Source organism: Anopheles cruzii, chromosome 3 (assembly GCF_943734635.1).
Source record: "Anopheles cruzii chromosome 3, idAnoCruzAS_RS32_06, whole genome shotgun sequence".
Lineage (NCBI taxonomy): Eukaryota > Metazoa > Arthropoda > Insecta > Diptera > Culicidae > Anopheles > Anopheles cruzii.
In genome coordinates this window covers 21242298-21263891 of record NC_069145.1, presented here as the reverse complement: position 1 = coordinate 21263891, position 21594 = coordinate 21242298, and the positions used below count along the sequence as shown (strand labels likewise).

The 21594-nt window shown below is 53.3% G+C and overlaps 1 protein-coding gene across 1 annotated transcript in view; it reads left to right on the top strand.

The window, feature by feature from the left end:
• Positions 1–2140: 2140 nt before the first annotated feature.
• LOC128270599 (protein serrate-like) overlaps positions 2141–21594 on the top strand; it is a gene marked incomplete at its 5' end in the record, with an annotated part of 72362 nt that continues 52908 nt past the window's right edge. Inside the window, 2 exons of the mRNA XM_053008010.1 lie at positions 2141–2288; positions 2424–2665. Of these exons, the coding sequence (XP_052863970.1) occupies positions 2141–2288; positions 2424–2665 (390 nt within the window). The remainder of the gene's footprint in view (positions 2289–2423; positions 2666–21594) is intronic.

Here is a 21594-nt window from a genome sequence, read left to right as displayed (position 1 = left end):
CAGGTCATCGAGGCCTTGATCTGCGGCTTGCGACGATGTCAATTTTAGAACCTTGATCGGAATAGCTCGACGGATAAGCTACAGCTACTGCAGACCTTAATGATCCAACGGTGGCTAACTATTAAATGAATATTTTATTCAAGGACCAATGTTCTTTGCCTATTAAAAAAAAATCAGATACTCGAACGATGAATTTATTATTATTAGAACGGACAGAGCCGTAATAAGCACAAACTTGAAGTTTTTCACTCAAGTTGATGGTACTTCGAACGATACTTTAGCGTTCGAACTGATGTCTTTCGTATAGCAAATGATGAATCAAAGCATCGCAGATGGACGATCCACGGCAGAGCCACTCTTTGACATGGTTCTATTAAGTGAACTCCTGTCCGGAAGCGATTACAATTTTCAATTCCTCATTTCTTTCATCCTTAACTTCATAATCAAATGACCCATAAAGTGTAATTTAAAACCAAAAGACAATAAGCTGATGGAGATACAGATATCTGGGAGGCATTCAAGTCATTTTGCTTACTGACGGGGAGTATCCTAACTCCATACACTACAAAAAAGCTCACCCCTGGTACTTTCCATTTAGCACAAAAATCCAGTAAACAACCAAAAGAGCCCATCGGTCACTGATAGCAAAAACCAAAGTGACCCTAGCAACGAAACCTTTCAATATTTGGCGTTGGACCTTCCGTTGGATCGTTCCGCAGCCAAAATCCGCGCGTATCGCAATACGCAAATTGCTGCACGAATACGATCACAATAGGTTAGAAACATAACCAAACAAACAAAACACCCGCAAAGCAACCAAAAAAAGGCGACCATGCGCAGTTCGTTCATCATCGAAACGTCTATTTTGTTTCCATTCGGCTGAGCAAATAGCATTCTCCTGCGGGCAAACTCCACAAACGAAGCGAACAAGAAAATACAAGAACCACGCCAGTCAGCCGACCGGCCAGCAAGACGCACGGCAAGCGCGAAACGGGGAACGGGCGACCCGAAACGCGTCGTTTCCCATCGTTTGAAAGACACACGAGCGAGGAGCATAATATAAAAAGGCGGCGCAGAAGGCGACCGAACCGAGCAGTTCGTCCCAAGTTCAGCAATTGTGTTGTGCCGGGGTGAGGCTGATGCTGCCGCGATGGACACGATGGCCACGATGGTTAAAATAAGTGGCTCTGTCATTTCAATCACGGTCGGGCCACGGCAGCACCCGGCCAGCAATTTAGCACCGAAATCATCACCGACCACGCCGTCAGTCCGCGTAATGAAATGCGCGAAATGGTTGGCCCGTCGGTTCGGTGCGTGGCGTGGCGCGCCGCGTCATCCGTCCGAAGGTCTGGGAGCTGCCCAAGCTGATTTTATTTGCCCAAATAATGAAGTCATCCTGCGCGAACGGAGAGGTTGCGTCGCGCCGTGAGAGCCTGCATAATGTGGCGCTGGCTAATGGTGGCCTGCACGGGGCCCTCTCCGTTGCACTGGGCTTCACCTTGGCAGGATGGTTCACCAAGAGCCAGTATAGTCGCCCGCTCATCAGCTCATGAGCGCATAAATTACACCACAAAACGATCGATCATCATGCGCGGGAGGGCGTGCGTGCGTGTGTGTGTGGTTCTCTTAATACGATCACCCGCAAAACAGGGGGTTTCGCTCGTAAAACTGATTAGTCCTAATGTTGGTAATTAATTCGCTAATTAATTGTGGTACAATAAACCTGAGAGGGCCCTGGGGTTCTGTGCCACTTTCGGCGCGGCACCACGTGTTCGGTTTTCGGTGCCGAAAATTGGCCGTATTTATCGAACCGAACGTGATCCGCGCCAACGGGTAGCCATCATGCCACACGAGCCCAAAAGATACGGATCATTACGATCGCTCATTAATAATCCCCGATCCCCGAGGCCGCCGAAAAGGGGAGAAAATAATGTTAATGTCACTTTTTGGAGGCCCCAAGTCCCGGTTCCGGGGACTTGGAACACACATCACCCGCGGCCGCCGCTATCAGCCCGAGCGTATCTCGTGGTCGGCCGTGCGAAACCGAAACAGAGCGCCCGACTGGCCCCACTAATAGTGGGTAATGATGTTTTGATTGTCCACCTTCACTAATTTGTCGATCCGATCCGTTAATGTGGTTCTCTCTCTCTCTCTGTCGCTCCCGTTACAGGTCTCTTCGTCCGGCTTCTTCGAGCTGCAGATACTGGAGATTTCAAACACCAACAGCCACCTACTGTCAGGATACTGCTGCGGTCTGCCACCGGAGAAGCGGCAAAGCGAAACGACAGGTAGGTAACCGGATCGGCCCTCCTCCCCTGTTTGGCCGGCCACCGGTTTGCGGTTTGCCGGGATGTGACCCCGGCCGACCACGACGACGACGACTCATAATTCGGATTTTCGCTCTGCTTGTGTCTCCGTGTCAGGATGTCCGGCATGTGCGACGGCGTTCAGTCTGTGCCTGAAGGAGTACCAGGGAGCGACGTCGGGAGGCCAGTCGCCGCAGCAGCAGCAGGAACAGAAGCAGCCTGCCGTGGAACCGCAACCGTCGGGCCTATACGGCTGTGCGTTCGGTAACGCCAGCACACCGGTCCTCGGGGGCTCCAGCTTCGTCCTGACCGATCCGGAAGTCGGTGGCATCACGTTACCCTTCACCTTTCGCTGGACGGTGAGTCACTCTATATACGCATTATCTCATCGTGAGCCAGCGGGCGGGTTCGTCGCCTGCTCCGACGTACTGCGTGCGTTGATGTCATTTGTTTGCGGAGCGACGAAAGCCGTTCCGTTTCCCGGGGAAACCAGAGATCTTTTCAGGCAAAGTAGGCTGTTTGTCGATTGTTTTGCGTCCGATTCCGATTCGCGATCCCAATTCTCGCATGTTGGCCGCTTGTAAATCACCCTGCCACGCCGCAGGGACTGGACCACGTTTTAGCGGCCATCGAACACAGCGCTAATGAAAGTACGTCCCAAGTGTGTATGTGTGCCCCGCGGGGCCGTGAGGTGAAAATTGACAGTATCAGAACGAGTGCGAGTGTAACGCGAGAGAGACCAAGCAGCAAAGTACTCGGAGTCGATTAAACGCCAACACGCGCGGATAAGACGGAGGTATTAAGTATCTCTGACACATCGTCCGTGTAAATGCACACCTCCCACCCGAAGGCTCCACCGGAAGGTTCCGGGTCGGCCCCGAGGGAGATACACGCAGATCGATACTTAACCCTCATCGTGCCCGTGTCGCAAAAGGGGGCCATGTGCTGCGTGCACGGCACCACACGGCACGATTGCGCCCGCCCGCCTGGCTGGCCATTCTGGTGGCTCGAGGACTCGTGCGAACGACAGCGATTCTAGTCGCTTCTCCGATCTCACGCTCTCTCTCTCTATCTCTCCTTCACCACAGACCACCCATGCGCTGATGTGGGGGTCCCCGTTTCGCACTACTTTACCCCGTTTTGCATCTGCATTTCGCGCAGCGAGCGCACGAACCATTTTGCCAACCACACAGCGCACGATAATGAAAATATCTTGCATACTTTGTCAGCATTAATCATAATCGGCCGGGCCGATGTGGTTCGCGTCTAGTTCAGCGCAACAAACGGCATGTCTGTCGTCATCATTATCTCCGGGGTGTCGGACAGTCGGTCTACGGGTTGCCCGTTTTAGATCGCCTCCGAACGGACGGACGGAGCGCTACTTTCGAGTTGCATTAAAATTGACTCGTTTCACGTTCGAGCGCGTCGCGCACAGTCGTCAGCGCCGTCCGACTCGACGGCCTGCCGTCCTGTGCAACGGTTTCGATCCCGTTCGCCGGTCGAACCCCTGCGTCGGGGTCGCATCAACCTACCGAGCCGCACTCACCGGCAGCTGTCTATTCGCCATCTCAATCCCCGAGGCCGGGGCCCGAGGCTTGACCGTCGGCCGTCGTCGTGCCATAAATTCCGCACTATATCAGGGCCCCGAGGCTGCCCGCGCACCGTTTTGCAAGTTAATCAGCATACTTCAGCCGCGGGGCCCGGAATTCAATTCAAATTTTTCATTTTCCCTTTTTTGGCAACGAACGTCCAGCGTCCATCCAGCTAGGGCCTATTGCTTGATTTTGGATTGGAATCCGATTGAATTCAAATTAGATGTCCGTACTTACGACACGTTAGCCCCACGGGCTGGCTGTGGCATCGCGACATTGGCCCAACATCGCGTGATTGATGTTGACGTGGTGCGCGGATGCTGCACCACCACCGTGACGTGATCGGGCGCGCATTCACACCCCGTCCGAAAGCGGGTCAATTTGAGCGGGCTTCCGGCGGGTGCAGGACCTTTTTAGGGACCTAAGCTGCTCCAATTGTGCGCTCGAAAAAGCAATGCAGCAGCCCCAAACTGTTCTACTTGCCGGTTGATGGAATCGGATTAATGGCGCAGCTGGGTCAACAAAACGCCGTCTTTCCACTTAATGGCTGTTTTGTTGGCATACCTTGGCAGCGTCTTGCGCCGCGTGTTGATGAATAATTTGTAGCGTCGTACAACACAAAACACGGGCCCTTCGCGCCCGGACCCCGCTCCGGGTTGCGCAAAACGAAGCCCTGGCAACATTTGATGCATCATCACGAAACCTCTGTAATCAGAGTTGCTCCATCGGTGGCCGCAGCCGCAGCGAAGGCTCCATCGTGCGCTCATTATCATCATCACCGTCATCATCATCGTCGTCGTCGTCGTTCTTGGGTTCTTTCTGCGATGCTCCCGGCGTCGTGGATTCACCTGAGTAGGGGTGTGCCAGTACCGTTCCGAAGGGGCAGCGGGCAGCGGACCGGTAATCGCTATTTCGCGATCGCTCTTATTAATTTCTCAAGACACTCCACGGACGATTGACTGACCGGCGGTCGGGAGATGCGGTTCCGTGGGCCGTAAAATTAAAACGAAACAGAGCACGGCGAGCCCGCTGGTAATCGACAGGCGGAGCCCGGCGGCGGCGGCCGGCGCGAGGAGGGATGACTAATTTACCGAGATTCCTTGTGGCCCACCGCGGCCCAACACGGCACGAACGGGGCAGACAACAACAGAAGCATAATCCTGGAGGCGAAGTTCGTGCCTTCGGTGCCCGCCGGGGCCGGGCCCAGATGCGCGTCCTCCCACACACCGCTCTGCAGTCCTCGAGAAGGAAGTGAGGCCGAGTGAAAAACAAAAGACTTCAACGCCACACCGCCACGGCCACAGCGCGATTGGCAAGCGAATTTTATGCAACCATATTTTATGCTTCATTTTCCGCGGCTACGGCTACGGAAGGTGCCCGTTTGTTTGATGTCCACGCCCGGCCTCTCGCTCCTTTGTGCTGCCAACCGCGCGCGCCCGGGTCCATGGAGATGAAAAAAAAATTGGCCCAAAAGCCAGGGCAAAAAATGATTGCATGATTTATGCGCGAGCCAGATTGGCATCGCCTAAGTAGGGCCGCCGTTCTGTGGAACAATCAGCTGTGCTGTGCCGTCTCTAGTTGCTTGTAATTAGTACCTTAACGATATAGATAGAGAAAATAGGGGGCCCTCGGTGGGGCGACCCTTTGGTGGCTCGATTGCAACACGGAGCCCGTCGCCCGCCATTTCGGGGCTGCACTTTTCCCCGGGCACGCTATCTGCGCGGGCCCATCACTGGGTCACCTGGGGCAAGCGGGGTTGAATGGCAAAAAAGTGGCGCTTTTCCCGCGATGCACATGCAGCGCCTTTCGGAACGGGCGTTTAGCCGGGCGTTTAGCGACCGGCAAGAGAATAGGGCCCCCTCGGCGAGGCCGTTGCATCCGATCCCGCGATGCGATCGGTATCAGACGGCCGCTAAGCCAGCCGCCAGCCGTCGGCTTAGCATCGCGGCCACGCGGCCCCACGAATCTAGATCTCGATGATTGTGTGTGTGTGGAGGGGTTTTTGTTTGGATTTTGAGTGGCTAAACGATCGGCCCCACCATCGGGTTGACATCTCAATTTCACTGCGGTGCGGCCGGGTGGGCCCCGGCCATTACAATCACTACAACCGCCACCGCCATATTGCAAGTTAATTAAATGCCATTACGGACGACAACGACAGCGACGGCGATGTATAAAAACGGGAAGCCTATTTTCTTATCCCGTGGACCCGGGTTGATGGGCCCGGCGATCGGCGATCGTGGCGATATGAAACCCGCGCGAAACTGTACCGTTACCACGGGGGCCACGGGCTCCTCGTATTTAAACGAGATATTTCTATTAGGACCCTTATCCGTCGACCCGATCGGACGCGCGCTTTGCAATAATGAGATGAGCAGCGTGGAGCAATTTATCGGCAAGCGAAACCGAACGAACCGATCGGTCGGTGGTTTGGGGCCGAAGCACACGTAACACTGCAGAGTGTTTTACCATTGCCAAGCTACCAAACACTGCCGTTGCAACATTTTAAGTGGCGCCAATCCGTTGTGACTACCGTCACACGGAAGGGACGGACGTTAAAGTTAAAGACAAAGCGATAGTGATGTCAAAATTGACTATCCTCGGACCGAGATGAAAGGGGCACCAACATTTATTCAGCTTTTCCTTTATTTCTTGAACCTCTGGTTAAACATTTTATACTTTTCTTGTCACAAAGTTGGGGAATTTTCACACCATCCCGAATCAAAATGGAATGTATGAACTTTGGTCAGTGTTTTTGACAGATGGTCTGTCAGTGAGCCGTGCTTCACAGGTCACAAATATTGCTGGTTAAAGGGACGAGGTCACGAATATTTTGACAACCTTCTCGCAACGGAAAAGGATCAAACTTTTAGCAACTAAATCTAACAAAGTAGAAAACCCAGTCCACTGTACTGTTTATAGACCCGTGATGGTTTCCATAACCTGCATTTGATCAAAATAGTAAAACACTCAGCAATTGAATTGTGATCACTGCGCCACTGTGCCAAGGAAAAAGTACCCCAAAAGCATCCCGTTTGGAGTTCCAACTCCCGCCAACTGTTGAGATGTACGGACGGCTTGATGTATGCGGGATTTTTGGCGTCATCAGTCCGATAATGACCCCATGTCTCGGTGATGGATCGACAATCGATCAATTCGATCCCGTGCGATCCGACCCAACCGGCGGTGGTCGGCAACAATTCAATTCGGACCACCCCTAATTTGGCCTTTTATTCCGTGTAGCCACCGTTGTCCGTATCACACCCGGCGGTCACTTCAGAGGGCCGGCGAAACAATAACGCGACGACGCGAATTGCGAATTGATTTTAATAAGAGTTTTATTCGAGTCCCGTGAGGGTCGTTCGCCAGGGTTTTGGGTGAAGTTAACGAACCACGGTGCGAGGTGCGAACATGGGAAGAGGGTTTGTTCTTTGGGGGAGGCGAAACTCATCCCGGGGCCCGGTTCCCATATTTAAGGCGATCGCATTACCATATAATGGTGGCAAAGTGGCCATCGATGGGCTGGCTGGCGAGAACTGGAGCTGAATAAATATTTATGTACTCCGCTTGCATTACTCTCGCTACACGCCACGGTGCCGTGGGTCGCCGGACCCCAATGGGAAGGTCGCCGGATCAGCCCCGGATCCTTTCTCGGTGTGGCAGGGAGGGGCGCGAAGGAATCTTATCGGTGCGATGTGCGGAGCGCAAACCGTTTCCGAAACCGTTCCGTTCGAAGGTGTTTGCGCCCGCGTCGGGTGACTAACGCGCCCGCGGCGAAAGAGGGTGAAAAATAAATCGACAAAAAGCCAAAAATTCTCATGCAGATACGAACGGAGGGAACGGAGCGAGAGAGAGAGAGAAGGGAGCGCAAATGGGGGGCCCCCAAAAAGTCCAGAAGCGGAAACCACAACGATCACGGAAAAAGAAAGAGCTACAGAATATGTGCATACCTTACGCCCCGCGCTCTGGAGGGTGATGATACCGAAGGAGAAGAAAGAAACGTGCACACACACACAGACACACATACAAGCGTAGTGCGCGAGGGAAAAAACGAAAAACATTTCGTCTCATTAAAATTCCTCACAACCGAAATATATCTCCGTGGCCGCCGCCACCGCCGCCGACGACGATCGGAGGCTTCTGCCGGTTGGCCTGACGCCCTGACGAGGCTCCGATGGCTCACGATACCCGCCTCCACCACCACCACCACCAGCAGGTCCTGGGCCTGATGTTTTCTTTTAATTTAATATTTATTTCCCGTCCGCCCGAGATTCCTCGGACGATTTTTCCCTCCACGAATGGATGGTTTTTGGGAAGTTTTTCAAAGTGATCTAATTTGATAAAAAAAAACGCGCGTTGTGCGTTGGGCTGCAGCTAATTGGGAAGGACGCATTAATTTGCACGACCAAAGCTTGGAACGGTTTCGCCGTTTTGCCGATCCACTACGGTCAGTAGTAGTGAGGCCCCCAAGCGTTAACAGTACGCCTTCGGTGGCTATTAAATAAACGATCAATCGGTCAGAATCCGGGTTAACCACCCGGCAACCTATCCGGCATCTCTCGCTCACCCCACGATAAACGGTCCCATGGGGGAGAGACATAATTTAGCGTCCATTTAATGTGGCTTAAAGAGGGAGCCAGATACTGGCGACGGGCGCGCTCATCGGTCCACTGGCGCTGGCCATCGGCCTCGGCACAGCCGCACGAGTGGCACGAAAAAATAGTAAAAAACGAAGTAACGGCCGTTTCCCGGGTCCGCGGCAAACTGTCGTCGTGCCCGGCGGCCGGACCCGCGGCACCGTGAGGATCCGCTCCGTGAGTTCTGGAAGCAATACCAGAAACAGATTATTAGATCTATCAATGTTATTATCCAATATCTTGCGCTCGTTTGGCATCGGCGATCGCGTGCGCTCCGCGGATAATCCGGCGCGGCAGTCGAGGACAGAGAGAGAGAGAGAGATAGCCAACCGGCGATCGAGAGATGGAGCATAAACGTTATTACCATTTCATTGTATCGTCCATTATTTATGATTTTATAAATGGAACAGAATGCAATTGAAACTGGCAGACGGTAGTGTGTGCGCCCGTATGTGTGCCGTGAGGGGTGCGGAAGGGCCGGAAGGTCCGGGGGGAGCGGTGCACCGGAATGCACCACGGCTGCGCGGGATAAATCATCCCGCGCCGCGGACCGGCATCGGGAACAGAAATCGATATTTTATAAATGTACGAAATAACCTCTCTCCGCGTCCGCGCGAGTTCCAGCGTGGGGACAGGAAATGGCCACCAACCGATGGGGCTGACGGGGGGGGGACTTTGATTTGCGATCCTCGTGCCCGAACCCCCTACCGACGGTGCGGTTCGTTAGGGTCGCGGAGCTTAGTGGGGTGCATCGAAGCGATTTACGGCACAATCACGCGGCGCGCATCTCGCAGTGCCGCATGGGGCCACGCGGTGCATTTGCGCGACCCACCCTTTACCCCACGGAGAGAGAGAGAAGGGAGGAGTGTTAAGAAATAAAATGGAGTAATGTAATGGGGGGTGCGGTGAAGAAGCAAAGAAAAGCGCAAACTACGAAATACACCTCGAAAACGAAGGTTATCAGATTGCTTACGTTATCGATTACACCGTCGCCGTCGTCGGAGTCGCGTGTTAATGTGAGGTGAAAAAACACGTGAAAGGACAGCGCGCCCGCGTGTGTGTGTGTGACGCTGGGGCCAGAAGAAGACCGGACTGGCGAGAAGAAGAAATCGCGCACGATACGAACAAATATGTGTAACGCTCGGCGCTCGTCCGGCGTCGTGGCGTTATCGGAGCTCCCGGGACGTGATCGATCGGCCCCACAACATAATTGCAATTGGCCCCGCGCGGCGCAGAGGGCGGGAGGGTTAGAAAACTCGCTACTCGCAGGGCAGGTGCACGCTCTGCGCCGCGCATAGCGCCGCGTCTGCGCGACGCCAGGTGATGTCCGGGACCCGGGACCGGTGCTCAGGGAGGGCGGCGCCGGGCAGCATAATTTTATCACATCGGCCGCCAATGTTTAATTGCATTTTCTTGCAATTCGTCGAACGGCCGACCGGTAGTGGCGTGGAATGTAAACCGTACGCCGCCGCCGCCGTGGGGATATAAATTAAAGATGAATCTGGACGCCGGGATCGCGGGACGCCGCTTATCATGGTCCGCCTGACATGCCAGCACACTCTCCCCGTGTCGGACTGGGTTTGTTTTTTGTTTTGCTTTCGCTCCGCATATCACATTTCACCAGCACCACTGCCGCCACCATGAGCCGCCTGTCTGGCACTTGCGAGGCGACGAGTTACCGAATCGGCGACTCCAGTTCGCGACAGAAGCAGACGTTGGCAGCAGGGAGGAGTGCACCTTCAAAAGCGCATCAAACTCTCTCGCCAACAAAACCAAGTCCCGGCCAGAGGCTCGTTTCGATAGCGAAAATTTCACTTCCGATCGAAGACCGCAACGGCATCAAACTGATCGGTATCGAGAGTCCGTTAGCCTAAGGTATCACGTTGGTCAATAAGTACTAAAGCTAATATTTTTAAGGCTCAATTTTAATTACTTTTCTAACGTTTAACAATTATTTGAAATTGTTAAATTTTGTGTGTTTCCTAATATTAAGTGCAACACGGTACACAGCTCACCTAGCCTCGCAGAACGAAGTAGAAGCCACAATCCAATATTGATTTGATCCCTGAAGGTTCGTGATCTTGCTTCCAAAAAACATTGCCAAGCTTCTCATCAGCTCCGGGCTTGCCTTTGGTTCAAATTACGAACTGAAGGACTAACATTCGCAATGCTAATAGTAGAGACTAAGTGCTATTTTTAAGCTAAGCCTGCAAAAATCTGTTTAATATTGTCCGATAACAAGATGGTTCCGTTTTTTAGTTTCGACGAATCGACAAACTAAAAATGGGTTATGTTGCGCATTACTGTGCTGGCAGTTGCCACAAACATGATTTAATATTCAGAAGAAAAAAACCTTCATTTCAGAGACCAATTAAATTGTTTCGTGTAAGAAAGGAGTAATTAAAAGGGAGCTTTGTTCAAACCGTAGCACCACCGCTTATTGGCCACCGTAATACGGGGTGCCGCAACGGCTTGCCGATCACTTCACTTCACTCGCGGTTCGCTTTAATTGGGAGTTTTGACGGTTATGATTAAGTTAGCGATTGTTCGCGAGTGACAGCTGTCAGTCGGCGCTGGCCTAAATTGGTCGTTCGCGGTTGCGTTGAAGTCAGTCAGCCAAAACCATCGATCGAGGATCGAGCGACCAACCGACCGACCGTTACGCGAAGCGTTGGTGGGCGTTGCGATAGCGTTTAAACGGAGAAAGAAGCCGCCAGAAGCCAGCTGAGGTCCACCGCGGCCTGTGTGTGAGCAATTATAGGGTTTTCAAAATCAATATCTCACACGTCAATCACGATCCTTGTGAGAATGGGGGGCCTTGTTGTGAGAAATCCTGCGCCGGAGCGACTTCAATGCCCGTTCGGCAAAAAGCTCAACATGCCTCTCTCTCTCTTCTCATCTGCTGTGGCTCCGTGGGTTGTCCGGGTTGCAGCGATTTTTATCAACCCGCCCAGGTGCCCCCCTTCATCGGTGGTGGTACATTCAAATGTTCGCCAACCAGCGTGGCCACCGCGGCCATGTTGGTTGGCTCGGGTTTTAATTAAAAAGAAAACACACAGCATTCCGCAGCCGAGCTGCCAGGAGAGCCCGTGTTGGTGTGCGCCGGGCCCGAAGCGGCCCCCTGAAGACTCTGGGCGCAAACACAATGGGCTTTCGATTGGTTCTGTCTGATTTGTAGTCGTTTGCGCGTTTGCGTGTTCCATATTGATTCACAGTTCAAACCGTCCCGACCGACAGCCCAATAGGGGTGGGGAGGCGGTAGGCCCTAGAGGGTGACCAGCGCGGGGCAGAGGACGTTTCATCGTCGGATTCATTGAAGACAAACGACTACCGACGACGACGACATCGCGGCCTGATTGACTGACATGCGAACGGGATTTTTCGTAACGCTCGCTTCTGGCGGTGGGCCTCGAGAGGGCGGCCGGTGCAGTCACGGGAGGGGGCATGTTTGGGACCCCGCGTCCCGCAATGATCTGCACAAATCATCGAACAAGCGCTGAAGGTGCACCGAAGAAAATTGGAAGCCTGAAAACCGAGAGAACCCCCCAAAGACACTTGCTGCAGCCCGAGTACCGAGTGTGAGAAAGTCCTGCCGCAGCGCAACAGAATAATGTTGGTGTATCTGCCTGTGTGTATGTGTGTGTGCACATTCAAACCATTCTCTCCCCAGCCAGCGGCCAGTGCTGGCTCGGCAGTGTCACCCTGTCCCCGGTGGCCCAAAACAGCCCAAATCTTGCCCGGCAGCTCCCGAATTCCCGGCTGCGGGAGTTTGAATGCGCCATCGGACGAAGCCCGGAGCCGAATAAATTAACTCGATTCACTTAATTGGCTTCAATTTAATGCTTTTAAAACCCCGTTGGCCACAGGGCGACGTGAGAGTGGTCTTGGACCGGCAACCAATACTAATCAATTTGAAGTTATTTCGTCATCATGTCCCGAGAATCCTTTTACAAGGCGCGCGCCCGCGCACTCGCGACTGCGCGACGGCTTTACTGCTGAGTCAGCCCCAACCAGACACACACACACATGTACGCCTGCGGGTGGATTCCGAAATCGAACATCACTTTTTCGAGCATCGCTTTTGGTTGTTTGTTGGGGGGGCTGCCTGAAGGCGGATAAAAGACTTCTTTTCGTTCGTTCTCTCGATCGGTTCGGGCACCACGTATTTCGGAAGCTTCTTCAGGCTTCTTCAGGCGAACAGAGAGGCCGGTCCTGCTGTGTCCTCCAGTTGATAACTATTTTAATTATCTTTTTCCCACCTTTACGCCGTACGTTCCTTTAATGAGCGCGGCGCTGGTGTCAACGTGCACTTGCGCACATGTGTGTGTTTTGTAAGCAAAATTCTTCCACTTTTCGATCGCTTTTCTGAAGTGCATCCAAAGGATAAAGGGTGTCGAATATAATGGAAAAGAAATGTCGATTGTTGGCTGGTTGAGGGTTTTCAACGAAATAAAGTTAGCAAGGAATTAGATTTATTCTACCAAATTTAATGGGTTTCGAATTGTTTGACACGTAATGGTGTTAAATTTATGTATTTCAAACTATGCTGAGCATCAGGAACCCGAAAGTACACCTTTTCAATGATTTTTCCAGCATTTGAGACCTAATGTCACCCTTCATTTGATCATGTTTTGCTGGTATAAGCTATCGATCGAACCGTCATTTAGTCTGCAGTTGCTAAATCCACATCCTTAAACCTTGAAATTAAGTATTCACGTAACGTTTGCTTGAAATATGCTTTACTAAATTCACTCAGAAATCCACCAATAAGAAAGTTTGTGGCTTCTCAAGGCTAGTATCTCGATTGACATCGGGTTTAGTATCTGACAATCAGCCCCAATTCTTCCTGCTTCTAAATTTAGTCTCAAATGTTCCTTGATAATGTTGAACCGGGTTATAAAGAAAAACAAATGCCCACATGTAATGAAAACTACTTTCCAGAGTCACTACCGATTGCCCAACTCATTGGCACCCGATCGACAAAGTAGCAAAAGTCTTACTCACGACGAAGATCACTCGCCACAGCAAGCAAGTTCGGTTGGCTTCATAAAACTGTCGAAGCAAATCATACTTTCGCCTGCGTGAAGCAATCATCGACCAGAAAGACCAGATTTTATGAGTTCAACAACTGTTCAACAAAATCGCCAACTATCAATCGCTCGGCATGGCTCGGCCGCGCTCCATAAATCACCCGCACAATTGTGGGTCAGCTTCGACGTAAAACCGGGCTGGGGACACGACACTGGGGAGGGCCCTCAAAAACCCAGATAAAGCCGAGCCGGGCATGAAGATGTTACAGAAATATGAACTCCCGCTGCAAAAATGTAATAAAAAGGAAACCGAAACCCGAACCGCGGCAACTGGTGGCACGCTCTGGCCACCGGCCGAGGGGGGGATGGGGTGGCCCGTGGTAGAGAAGCACCCTGACCGTGTTATTATATTTTATGGCATGTTTCGGTTGCTCGGTCGGGGTTTTCGGGTGGTGGCTTTGTTTTGTGTCTGTTGTTTTTATGTTTTCTTCCCGTCGCTGGCTGGCTCTGGCTGGCTGTGGCTTGTCTTTTGTTTGTGTCTCGTCCTGTTGGGGCGGTTTTCCGTCGTTTTGTTTTTGCACTCACCTCACCTCACCTCAACCCGTGTGCGGTACACATGCACTTCTGTGTTTTCCCGTTTGCTGTTACATTCAATTGTCTTTCGATCCCGGCTCCCGGCGGAGGCTTCAGGGACTTCAGAGGGTCCCAGCAGCAGCAGCCTTCGCTCTTCGAGATCGTTCTGTTTTGCCACACGGTTCTGGGGGCTGTGTAGTACTACAAATGCCAGTTCTTTTGTGGCGCACCGCCACTCTGGCGGCAGAACGCCGCTCGTGAGGCCGCAGCAGAATCGACCGGAGCCGAACGAGTGGAAAGTTACAGTTAAATACGATTAAGAGAAATTTATTTTCCCATCATACACACACCGCCGGCAAGGATCGAGAGGGCGCTGGGGAAAGAACGTCCGCCGGGCCAACCGCCGGGTTGGAAAATGATGAAAGGATAGTGCAGTGCATAGATTGCTGCCATAAAGAATAGCGCGGCAGTGTGTGCAGCGTTGTGCATTACAACACCATTGTTTCGGTGCGGGGTGCGGGGTGCGGGGTCCCGGTGAAGTTCTGGTCTTTGCGCCGACATGGCCGACATCAAAGGTGATCACTACCGGGTTGCGCGGGCGACGACAGTTCTGTGCCTGGCCGGGCCTGGCTTGGCCTGGGTCGTGAGGTGGCAGTAATGCCGTGTGGCAGAAGCCTAGCCGCACACACACACAACTGCGAGGTGGCGACGCGAGGGCGAAGGATCACGAAGAACACGTCCTCCCGACGTGGGCTACCTTTGAACCCGCACGGACCGCGCATCGTCGGCGGTTCCGTGACGTTCGTCGCCGCCGCCGTTTGGAATGCACGCCCCGCGGTCGGTTCCTAGCGCAAGTGTTTTGTCCTCCCGTGCGCCCCGGAAGGGCCCTCCCCGGAAGCCCATCCCGGCCGACGACGACGACGACGACGACAGATCGTGCATATTCATGAGCCTCTCTCTAGCACCGCAGAGGTGTTTAGAAGTAGCGCCGTTGATGCCCGCGCGAACGGATTTGCATGACGGGGGAGGGGTGGTTCGAGAGGGGCCTCCCCGCAGTGACGGCCCTGTCAGGAGCATCCGACTGACGACCGGCTGCAGGTTGGCTTCACTAGCGCAAACGGTTCCCTTAAAAGGGACTCCGAGCCCGACGGTCCGTTACTTCTGGACACCCCCTTTTTGGGGCGCAGCACTGCGTCATCTGCTGCCAGGATTCCGCAGTGGTCCGCATCAACACACACACACACCTTCGGACCTAATGGGCGCGATCGCCACCAGTCTGCCAAATTCACGGCCTCGTCCACTGCCAACTTGCTGAAATCAGAAATCTCCACTCAGACTCAGGTTCCAGGAGTCGACCCACGACGGCAGACGGTGGCCAATTATTCTCTTCCGTCCGTACGTCCGTCCGATCGGTGCTGGGCCGACCCAACGCAACGCAATTCTCACGATCCGGTAAGGATCATTAAGTATTCATGATATCCGCACTGCGCAGAGGCGAAAAGGATGCGCACATCTCGGGCTCCGGATCTCCACACGGTTTGACCTACCACCGGTGGCAGCACCAGGAGCAGCAGCAGCAGCGGCACGCCATCAAGTGTCTGTGGGTTTGCATCAAACGCATGCTGCAATTTGCAGCTCGAACAGGTTTCGGTTCTCTGTCTCTCCGTCTCTCTGTCTCCTCCGTTTTGCTTTCTGCGCGCGTGTGCGAACTTTGGTCAAGACAGCGCCGGAAGTCTCCTCCACCTGAGCCTCCAGGAGCTCTGGCACGCACGCTGGCCAATCTTCGCTACTTTTTTGCCATGAGTCGGTGCGATCCGGTCGGTGTCACGAGTCACGGCAACAGCCGGTTCTTCGCCTCCGCCGAGAACGCTCCACACGCGGGATGATCCCTGAGATCGATCGACCGTGCAGTGGCGTGCTATTAAGTTTCTGTAATTAATATGTACCGCGGATCAGCGGCGGGCGGTGTCCGGGGCCGCGTCACTCATCATCTGGAGTATTCCTCCTTCTGGATATTAAACGCGCAGAGCGCAGAGGTACAGAGCTTTTCTCAGCTCATTACACCCGACACCGGTCAAACGCGGCCCGATGATATACCGACCGGGGACATGCAAGCCCACTGGTTGGTCCGGCCCAAGGGGGGAGGGTTCTCCATACGGCACGCCGGCGAGGTGCAGATGAAATTCTAAAGCGCTCCCGTAGCGGTCGTTACGGTGCACAATGGCACATGGCGTCCTTTGGCGAAGGAACCGACCATCAACGGTATTCAGATGTCGTTCTTTGTCCGTGTCGTACGGGGCGAAAGTCGTGAAGCGCTTGTAATTGCACGGTAAATACTGTTAATTTTGCGCCAAATACAACCAAAGCGCTGCTGGATGCTGGATGGATGCTGGGTGCTACACGTTGACCTCCGTCTCACGATCCGGACATCGGATCTAGGCGAGCCGGCCCGGTCGGGGGAACCAATCATTTTTCAAATAACCACTCCACGGAACCGCTCGGGACATCGGAGCCCGGCGGACTGGATCATTTGGCGTTGCGTCAGTCAGCGAGCCAGCCAACCAGTCACTCAACTCCCCGCCCGACCACGGCCGCGCTACCGCAGTAGGAACCGACGACAACACGGCACCGGACCGGACTTTGGCGCGGACGTTGTCCGAGAGATGGTGTTTTAATATTTTCACCACCTTCACGGCGATGGCACGGGATTGCCGGTGGGGTTCGCTCGCTTTTATTACTCGGCCCTCTGGCCGCTCTGGAAGCACCAGCCTCCCCTCGGACGGTTGTTGCCACACGAACACGAATCAAAATGGCACTTTGCGTGCCAAGTGTTGTGCCGGCCAGGGTCCGGGTCCATATATTATGCTGTTCGGGTTTTATGTGAGTGCAGTGCTAGGGTGCTTCATGCGCTGCAATTATCATGCAGCGGCCGTACATTACGGATTAGGTAAACGCTTGGGAGACTCACAACGGGAGGCTCGCGGGAGGATCAATAAAACGCGCCACAGGAACTTCGCATCTCGCTAATAACGCCCGGGTGCCCCTCTTCTGAAGAAGTCGAAGAAGCTGCACCGCCACTTTTTCCACTCGGGCACGATCGGCGGCTGAAGATCAGCGTGCGAACAAATTTCTCGCTTAATTATCATTTAGGAGCCACCGCGCGCAATTGATTCGATTCCGTCCGGTGGAATCGAACGCACGCAAGGGACCGCCGTTCCTAAAACAGTGATTTGATGGTGAAAACCGGCCCGGACAGGCGCCCGGATGAAAGCGATGCAAATGAAAAGCGCAGGTTTTTGGGATTTCCCGTCGGCCCGAAATTGAAAAGCCATTTTCGGGCGGCCTTGCGCGGAACCCATCAGCCATCAGCTAACTCAGCCCAGGGCGGAGCACGGCACGGTGCAAGAATCGCTTCCGTGGAAAGTGCTTTTCGCTTTTCGCTCGGTCAGTCGCTCGGTTTTATTTGCGGGGTGGGTGGGCTTTTGGAAAGCCGGGGAGAGCCCGCTGGATTAAGGCTGGGCTAGGGTGCGCCTTAGTGAAATTTGGCTGCTCGTGAAGATATTCACTAAAGTTTTAACGCAAATCTTATTGTGTGTGAAATTGGCCTGGTTTTTATGCACGGAACAGTCTTAGCTGGCGCTGGCATTTTACGGAGCACCAACTGCCAATTATAATCCTATTTCGAGCAGTTTTCGAGCACACATTTTCAGTTGGCTTACTATGTTTTCCAACGAGGTTTTTACTAGTTGACAGACGTGTCCCTTATTCGAGCTCCGTTCGAGTTCCGAAATGCTTCCGTATAAATTAGTCGATGGACAGCTTTAAGATACCGGCAAACGTCAAACTCTTAATCTTGAAGCCTTCAGTTAACATCCTTCGTAGCTTCATTTATCCGTCGAGTGTTTGGATTTTAAACTACCGATTACTTAACTTTTAAAACGACGAACTTCATTCTGGAAATTGTAAACATTTAGTACAAACTTTGACATTTACCAAATGGGACGTTATTATGCTCGGAGAAAATTGGGAAATATTGAAAACTTATTTCCAAAGTGATGAGTCTTCAACTGTACTGTACAAACTGTACAAAATTTGAAAAGCTCAATCCATTCAAGCTCATTTCAGCCCATTTTTTTCAAAAATGAAGAAGTTTTGAATTAAAAAGTTCACAATCGTTTTGCGCCTCATCTTCGGATTCCAAACATTAGATGGACTACGCGAGAAATCGATCTCTTTTGTCGATTTTGTCAGCCAAAGCAGGCGAACTATTAGTGGTGGACTCTACTCGAACTCCGCCAAGGCCAACTGCTCGAACTACTGGAAAGACTTCTCATGTACTTCGTAGGACCGCAGCATCAATAGCTGAACTCGGGAGGATAATAATCGCTGGCAACCCCCCGGCAACAAAAAACCGGCAACGGCACGGTACCCTGCACCATTTGCTCCCGATAATCATCCTAATGGCTTCGTTACTGGCCGCGTCGGGCCAGTGGCGAGCTCTACTTTTTTCGCCCCACCCGCCCGCATGTCCTCTCGTGTCGTATTTACCGATTTCACACACGCATCGGGAATTAATCAAATTCCCAGAATAATTTCCGAACCGCATCAGAGCCGCGCGGTTCCGCGCACAATCTTCCTCGGACATCCAACCCAGAAAAACGAACCAGAACCAAGCTCTCTCTCGAGCCGCCAGAGGAAGTCGTTCCAGAACCGAACCGCGACCAGAACCCCTGGGCCCCTGGGCCGGAGAATTGAGTGAAAGAAATCAAATTATACACCAATTTGTTGGCGTTGGCGAAGCGCACGTACACATGCGTGCATCGCTACGCGTGGTGTCGGCTCGGTTCAACCCGTCCAGGTTCCGTTCTCGATTCCTGTTCTCGGGCTCGGACTTAAGCGCCGTGTTCTTGGCTCACCAGCGTTGGAGCTGGTTTCTTTCCCCGGTGTCTTGTCGTGTTCACTGTTTGCCGCGTTCGTGCGATCTATAACGATCGTCGCCGCCGTTCAACCCTCATCAACGCCACACACACACAAACACGCCTTGAACGGCTCATCAAGTCGGCACGCCGGGTTATTGTCCAGCAGCAGCAGCATAAAGCGAGCATAGAACGGATCGGATACCGTCGTCGATTATAGATTCGAGAGGCGAACACCGGGCCCCCCTCAAAAAAGGTTGCCTGATTTGGGATAATGGTATTCTAATCACGAATTTAAATGGTATTACCGGCGGATTAGGACGCGCGAAAACTAGTCTCAGCCCGTGTCCGCCGTTCTGGTTTGGCGCTTTGGTGTCCGTTTTTTTGTAAGGCTCCACGTTTCGCATTTCGGTCTCGTTTTCGGACGATATCGATCTCATGGATCACCGGGTCGGGTCACATGTATATTCTCGCACATTAATTTGGCCATCCTTGCGGCCAATCGTTGCTCGTTTTCGAGAAGAGTAATTATGGAACGGAAAATCACGCACGATCACACACATCGCCGTGGATCGTTACACTTCGGGAACGATCGGCCCCAAAAAGGCCGCATTCTGATCGCGATCAAAGTCTCGAGGCACATCAAGATGCTCGAAAGCATCTTGGAGTCGGACCACAACTCACCCTAAAAATAAAAAAGGAAGCGTCCGCCTCGAAAGAAGAATGGCGGATTGCGCGCAAAAGTCCGCCGGGCCCCGACACGAAGCAACAGATTAGAGCCCGAGGTTCGTTAATTAAAATTGTTTTCTCGCAAACGCGGCCCGCCCCGCAAAAACCAACCGCCCCCCAAAAACCGGGCCGACCGAGAGCGATCGGGGTCCGCTGTCACTGATTTTTGGCGATCGCGATAATTTACATAAATCAATAAGGTGCCTCCGCCGCGGCCGAAGATAAATGGGCGAACCGCGCCAAAACCCAGCCGAAAAGTGCCGTGCGCCTCTGGCCACCGGTTGGGTGAACGTCGTCCGTCGTCGCCGCCGTCAGCAGAGATTGAGATCGGCCGGGTCTGCGGCCCTCGGAACCACTCGGGCTCGGAAATGCGATAACGAAACGCGGTCCCAACGATAGCCCGGTTCCCGGGGCAACGGCGGCCGAGTCCGGCAGTTGACATTCCGCGCGGAGGAGGACGACGGGGAAGAGGAGCAAGTAGGAGGTCCCATATGCTGATGAGCTTGGACCGTGGGGTGACTTCCCGCTCTTTTCACTCTTTCAACAATACCCATTTAATTAAGATGCATTCTCGCCGCGGACGCGGCCGCGGGCTGACTCATTTGTCAGGCGCCCTGGCGGCGGGAATCCTGGGGCTAGAGAGACCACCACGCGGACCACCGGCGGTCGGCGAAAAAGTACCCTTTTTGTGTACAGGGGTCCCCGGGCTCTCGGTTCCGTTCTTGAAACGGACGAAAAGCAAATGGCCACTGACACGCTGAGGTGGCCATCTCACGATCAACTCACGAACTTTTGTGTGGTACGCGAGCGACGTCGGTGGTGACTTTTGGCATCATATTTCATGTGACACCAACAGACCAACATTGTGTTATGCTGGGGATTATTTATTTCCCTCGCAGGCGAACGCGCCATTCACATCCTGACACTTTGTTCCTGATTCATTTTCTGGGCGGCTCCGTCTCCGGCTCCGGCCGGGTCCTGGTCTACGCCAGTTCCCAGCGTGCACCGCAGCATGGAATTGATTTGCATTGACATTTACCAGCCCCCGCCAACAGCCGAACAAAACAAAGGACGTTGCGTGGCTTGGTGGTTTGATGAATGCGATTGACATTCGCTTAGTTTGTTGTCGCCCTCTGTCTGCCGCCGCCTCTTTTCGGGGGTTGTTGATTGTTTGCGCGGGCGCATAGTTTTCAAATTTATGCTTGCTGCCCCCCCGCCCGCAGGTTCCCATCGCGCCCACCCGACAAAGGGCAGATAGCCATCTGGAACCGATCCGGCTCCGGATCTGGGAAATCTCGAACGCTACAATGCGGCCGATTGTTTCTCGAATTGCGTTACGAAATGGAACTCCCCAAAACGGTGGGTCGTGATATGGTCGCGTCCAAAGTAATTGTTGGCCACAACCGGCGGCGGCGGCGGCGGCGGTCGATTCTTTAACACGCAGCCGGCCCGCCCGGCGGATTCGGGTCGGGTTCTTCCCGGCCGGCGACGATCGGTGGTAGCGGCGAACTGGCCGCAGAACTGGTCACCCCGGTAACAAGCTGTCGGACCAACAATATGAAGCACGGCACGTTGGGGGTTTGAAGAAAAAAAACCACAGACAGACCCCATCATTATCGTTTCGTAATCGATGCTCTTTATGCTGCTCCGTGGGCCCCCGGGATCGGATCAAAGCCCGGAGATTTATCTCCCACAACAGCCCGGCCGGCGTTGTAGAACATGCGGCTCGCGGTGGTCTCATAAATAACCGTTCATTAATGGTGTCTTCGGTGCCCAAGGGTCCGGCTACCCCTTTGGGGTGTGTGGGAGCC